This window comes from Paramisgurnus dabryanus, chromosome 1 (genome assembly GCF_030506205.2).
Source record: "Paramisgurnus dabryanus chromosome 1, PD_genome_1.1, whole genome shotgun sequence".
In the NCBI taxonomy this organism is placed as follows: Eukaryota; Metazoa; Chordata; class Actinopteri; order Cypriniformes; family Cobitidae; genus Paramisgurnus; species Paramisgurnus dabryanus.
In genome coordinates, this window is record NC_133337.1 from 65,137,249 (window position 1) to 65,143,250 (window position 6,002).

Sequence of the window (6,002 nt, forward strand, 5' to 3'; positions counted from 1 at the left end):
AATTTCTTTGACAATTGAAAGTTTTTCCGATTTCGGTTTTATTTTTCGAGTTAATTAGGCCATTTAAAGAGCAGCTGGTTCAATAATGTGTAATTGTTTACATTAATTATTAACCATTGAAAGAACACAAAAGGAGGAATGTCCTCTCTTTCATTTAACTAAGTGAATGCATGGGTTGTCAGGCTCCAAAATGAAGTAAAATAATAAGAAGTACTGCTTATTATGGGTTTTCAGAAGCCGTACAATTGCTTTATGTGATGATCAGACAGATATGTACAACATTATACACGGAAACGTTTGACATCTCTTGTTGTTTCCTCTTTTGACACATTCAGTATACTTATATTTTCTATAATATTTACTATAATATAATACTTTGATGTTGCATGTTTGTCATTTTGAGCTCGACAGCCCTAGTTCTCGACATGAAAATGGTGTTTTCATTGCTTATATCTGATAACTTTTGCCAACTCAGATTTGACTTTTATCCAGAGATAAAGCATGAACTTGACAAGAGATGCTGTGCGCAGCGTTGCCAAGTCTTCTGCTTTTATTGAGTTCAGATTTGGGCTACTGTTTAAACTGTTTCCATGAGTTGATTTTTTTCTGCGGGTTAAAGATAAAAGGATTTCTTTCATTAGTTACTGGCATTTGGACTGTAAATAGTCATTGGGATGCTTTGTGCTAGTTTGTCCATTGGGCTGGTTTTGATACGCAAGTCTGGCAACCCTGGATGTGTGCTTGCGCAGACGTTTGGTTTGGATTATATAGACGGTTTCAGCAGTAACAACATAAACAAGCAGCATTCGTGGAACACACGTACCTTCCGGTAAACTCTGCAAAGGATCATTAACAATAAAGTCCTTTTAGAGTAGTTTATTTATGATAACAAGTTAAATAAATAACTATAATAAGTAGATTACCTAAGTTAAAATAATAGCTAGAGGGTATCACAAACTACACAGAGCTAGCGTTACTGTGTAAAATGTGTACTATATAATGTATACAATCTTAAATACACATCGGCTGCCAAACCTCCCATCAAATAGCTGTAATCCATGATCGCCGTCTCCCCTCGTTTTAGGAAACCAAAACATTTGTTATTTTCGACAAGGTATTTGTTTCAGAATTCAGTTTAGACCGGGTGTAGGCAAGTTCGGTCCTACAAAGCCGCAGTCCTGCAGAGTTTAGTTCCAACCCTTATCAAACACACCTGAACGAGCTAATCAATGTCTTTAGGATTTAGACATCAGGTTAGATTATCAGTGCTTAGGCTAAAATATGTAGGACTGCGGCTCTCTAGGACCGAACTTGCCTACCCCTGGTTTAGACACTAGTTAGACCATTAAACAAAGGCTGGTTCTCATATGCGTTACTCAGCGATCTTGCGTCCTTGTGTTCTCGCTCTACATCATCATTAACCGTCGAAGTTCAATTCCAATTCTCAAGAACACAAGTACAGAGGACGCATAAAAATACCCAGATGTGTTCTTGATATTGAGGATGCATCGAGTGTAGACCTGCGCGCTGAAATCTGGATAGGTCAGGTAACCAACAGAAGATCGCACACATCTCAATTCTCACAAGTGCGTTCTGTGTTCTCGCAACCTTCTGAGTTCGTTCTTCCAAGGTCGCCTGGCAAGACCAGTCTCCACGAGAACACAAGTCCGTTCTTGGAATTGAGAAACAGCCAAAAAGAAACCGGAAGTTAAGTCATGCACATGCGTCCAATGAAACAGTCTATAGAATGCACATGTAAAAGAACATTAAACAGATTGCAATGTTTAGGGTACATGTAAATGGTGTACTGTCTTAAACCTGCAACAGGATTAAATTCAGTCAGATTGACAAAATTTTGCGCATGTAAACATAGCTACAATATAATGCATTAGTAATTAATAACCGCAATTAAATTACTTTCGGCTGAAAATGTAAAATAAAGGACTGTTCAAGATGCATTATTATAACTAAAATGGAGTCTTGGCAGAGTGAATTTGGCGGCCCAGTAACCGGTCTTGGCAGCTTTGAAGCACCTTGTCCATATCCTATAGTACATACAAAGAAATTATTTATTAATGCACAGTAAAGAGACTGATCACTCAAGAAGAATATTAATAATACCGGTGACAGGTAAGCGGTCTTCGCTTACTGCGCTCCTTCACTCTCATGGCCGCTCCAGTCAGGAACTGAAGGGCAGTAAATGAACAGACACGGCAGCACTTTATAACAAATGTGGCAACGCTCTTGTTCATTTTATCACAATATCTGAGAATTCCTAATATAACCAGCCACACTGCTCCATTAATCAATACAATAGATTGTTTTAATAGATTGTGACATTTTTATTTTGAATCATCCCTTACGATTAATGATGTATGTAGGCAGTGATTTATAATACAAAAATGACATTACCTTACATTGCATAAACTGCTTATTTTCTTTTTGAATGACAACATCAACATTGTTGTTGTTGTTACACCGGCGAATTCATCATGGCGGACAAAATAAATCGCAGATGAAGGTTTTAGTATACAGAATAAAGTTTTAATCTATGAATTGTTAACCTGCACTTCAAAAATGCTGCATGAAGTTAAACAACTTGATTTTGCGATTAGTTCAACCTACTCAATCTCATTTCTCAGTCTTACCCCTTCCCCTTTGTCTTCGTCTTACCCTTGCCCCTCGAAACTGAGTGAAGGGGAAGGGGTAAGACAGATCATTCCTCTAAAAAATGAGACCACTCGATTACTATTTGCGTCACCTTCCCTTGCCGCTAGACAAGCGTTTACATTTTGATTTAAGATGCCGTCGTCTCAGGTTGTGGCATCGATTGCCTGAGCTGAGCTCAACAAATAGCGCATAACTTAGCTGCTAGCGCCTTAACTAGCGATTCAAAACAAAAACATTACAATTAAAACCGCTTGAACATTTTTTTTAAGTATCATAAAACATGAGTGTCATAATATAATATCGATTAAACTGCTGAAAATAATGCTACTTTAATTTGTGCGACTTATTGACAGTTTGACGTTCAGCCATAAAGAAATCTTGATGCTGGCTCTCCTGAGAAATTCCTATGTTAACGTTTACCCCTTTTTTTTCCCGAGTGTGGTCCTTATCACACTTCGTTTCAAGGGCTAGGTATCCCTACGCCTTGATCAAACTGAAAATTGAGATGCCACTTCGCCTCACATGAACGTGCAAAACCGAGGGGTAGGGGTAAGGGGTAAGACAGAGAAATGAGACTCACCCTAAATACCAGGGTAAAGACAAATAAAAAAAGAGAGCCAAGAAATAACAGGAGATTTGTAAAATAATGTGAAAAAAACATTTTCAACTTTTTTATTAATGTGCACCAAATGAACGTCCATTTTGAGCCAAAGCTCATGTTTACTTTAATATTGTGAAACTTACACTGCTTATGCTTTTACACAGCGGAAAAAGACATGGATGACTACTACAGCAGAAAGAGGCATCTGCCAGACCTGGCAGCACGGGGAACTCTTCCCCTGCACATGATCAAGATAAACCAGGAGTCTCAGAGCAGTCAGCAGGTCCAACAACAGCAACAACAACAACAACAGCAGCAGCCACCACCCCGCCAACGCCCGCGCAAAGTCCAGAGAGCCATGTCCCAGGATCGCGTGCTGTCCCCCGAACGCAGCCACGGCAACGACTTCCCCATGTCACCCTACCCCATGTCCCCATACGGTGGTCGCATCCTCTCCGACGAGCAGCTCCTCTCAGCAGAGCGCCTGCGCTCTCACGAACGGCTGATCTCGCAGGACCGCCTCCACGCGCAGGACCGCCACTATTCCCAGGACCGCATTCACACGCAAGACCGGATGATGATGTCACAGGAACGCCTCCATTCTCAGGAACGCCTCTACTCGCAGGACCGCCTGCACTCCCAGGATCCGCTAATCTCCCCCGAGAGGATGATGTCCATCAAGCGCGCTGGGTTCCGCAGCGAAAAGTCCATGTCAAGAGCCATATCACACACGGACGTGTTCATGCCTACCACGCCCATCCTCGACCGTTATAAGATGACGAAAATGCACTCCCATCCCAGTGCCTCCAACAACGCCACACAGAACACTTTAAACATGAGCCAGAACCAGACAGCCTCAAAGAGGCAGGCCTTCGCCTCTCGCCGCACGCAGACGGTAGAGCAGCTCCACTACGTCCCACAACAACAACATCACCATCACTACCGCACAGGCAGTAAGACCGAAGTAACTGTTTAACCGCTGTGAACAATTGATCCACAACCCAAGCGAAAACAGCAGTGTACATGAGCCAAAACTGGTTAACTGATACAATCCAGCACCAGCTACTCTAGTACTGAGACTACTATTCTCTGTGTGCATACCCATTCGTTTATATGTGTTTGTAGATCACAAGGAAAGGACGGACTTGTAAGAAATACGTCAGACAATAAGGAGATTCACAAAGAGCGATGACTGACTGAAGAGGTGAAAGAACGTACTGGAAGATGAACGATATGGACATGGAACCGAAATGTAGTATTAAATAAAAATCCTGTTTATACTTCCAGTCCTAGTCCATAGCTTTAGAGATTCTTATAATATTCGCACTCCTGTTGGTGCCTCTACGAGAACGTCACATTTCAACAACAAAGTGGTTTTGTGGGTTAAAAAGCACAATCAAGTAAAAGTTACGTTTTGCTCCGTTTCGTTCATTTGTTTGGTTCTTGACGGCTAGCACATATCAGTTTTTCTTTATTTTGCATAGATGATTGTAAATAAGCTGTTTTAGGCACAGTAAATGGAGGAGTCGGTTCTGGTTGACATTTGTATTATTGTAGTTTTTTTTAGAAATTCAAAACTACAGACTTATAGACAACCCACTAACCCAATGTCGGACCATTTAAAGTAATATGATACTGTACGTGTGTCTTTTCAAATGTGTACGTAGAATGAGATTCGGCCGAATGTTGTTGAAAAATGGACAACTGTTGATATCTGGCTGTAGACTGTGTTGCAGTGACTCACGAGACAAATGAGTATATTATGCTTGTTGTGGTAGCTTCAAATAAACCGTCATTATTTTTCTAAACATGAACATTTATGTGGTAAATGTGTTACATGCCTTGAAAAAGAACACTAAAAGAAACTTTTACATTCTCTTCATAACTCACATGAAAATAGACCAAATATTAAAAATTTTCATTAAGGCATTTGTCAAACTCTTTAAAGTGCACCTATTTCTTTGCTTAATTTTTTTTATTTTGTGTATTTGGTATAATACAATATGTTTGCATGGTTTATGGTTAAAATTACACATTATTTTCCATATACTGTAAATTTGGTAGCTCCAGATATCCTGCCCTCCTGAAACGCACAGAGTTTGTACTCTGTAAAAGCTCTGTGTCCCTGATTGGCCAGCTAATCTGTACGTTGTGGTTATTGGTCTGAATACCTCTGACATCAGAAGGAAATGTGACACTCCTTACCATTTTTGAACTATTTGCACACAATGCAATGCTAACAGGAGTTAACATACAGGCTGTAAAGTCCAAGCGGAAGGAATTATGATAATGTCGGTCTTGTCTACATCACCAATCCCAGGAAGTAAACTGTTGCCTACAATCTGTGTGTTTGTTTTAGTCCAAGAAAAGAGATTTACGTAGAAAACGGTAACGCGCGTCATCGTGTACTTTGGGGTTTGTACCATTTGCATATGGTTAACATGAACTAATACACACTCACACACGAAAGGAAATAAAATCATGAATCGGAGCATAGTTGCTCTTTAATACGAATCGACTTACAGTGCATTCAAGCTATTCAGTTTGTTAGGATGTGTGTTTGCTGGGAGTCTAATCCACAAACTATTTAGAAACAGTCATACTGTATGTACACTGTAAAAAAAAGTGAAAGTTGGATTAACTTCTTTTTTGTAAGGCCTAAAAATATTTTAAATGAGAACTGACAAAACTTACATTTTTTAAGTGTTACCAATTGAAGTAGATCCAACTT

General features: G+C 39.9%; 1 protein-coding gene across 3 annotated transcripts in view; it reads left to right on the forward strand.

The window, feature by feature from the left end:
- Nucleotides 1-5,158, forward strand: part of shisa6 (shisa family member 6) — a 101,097-nt gene extending 95,939 nt beyond the window's left edge. For 2 of the 3 annotated variants that reach the window (XM_065253566.2, XM_065253567.2), the window contains exon 8: nucleotides 3,436-5,158. In XM_065253566.2, the coding sequence (XP_065109638.1) occupies nucleotides 3,436-4,247 (812 nt within the window). In that variant the 3' untranslated portion in view covers nucleotides 4,248-5,158. The remainder of the gene's footprint in view (nucleotides 1-3,435) is intronic. The other variant, XM_065253565.2, reaches the window with a different exon arrangement.
- Nucleotides 5,159-6,002: the final 844 nt, after the last annotated feature.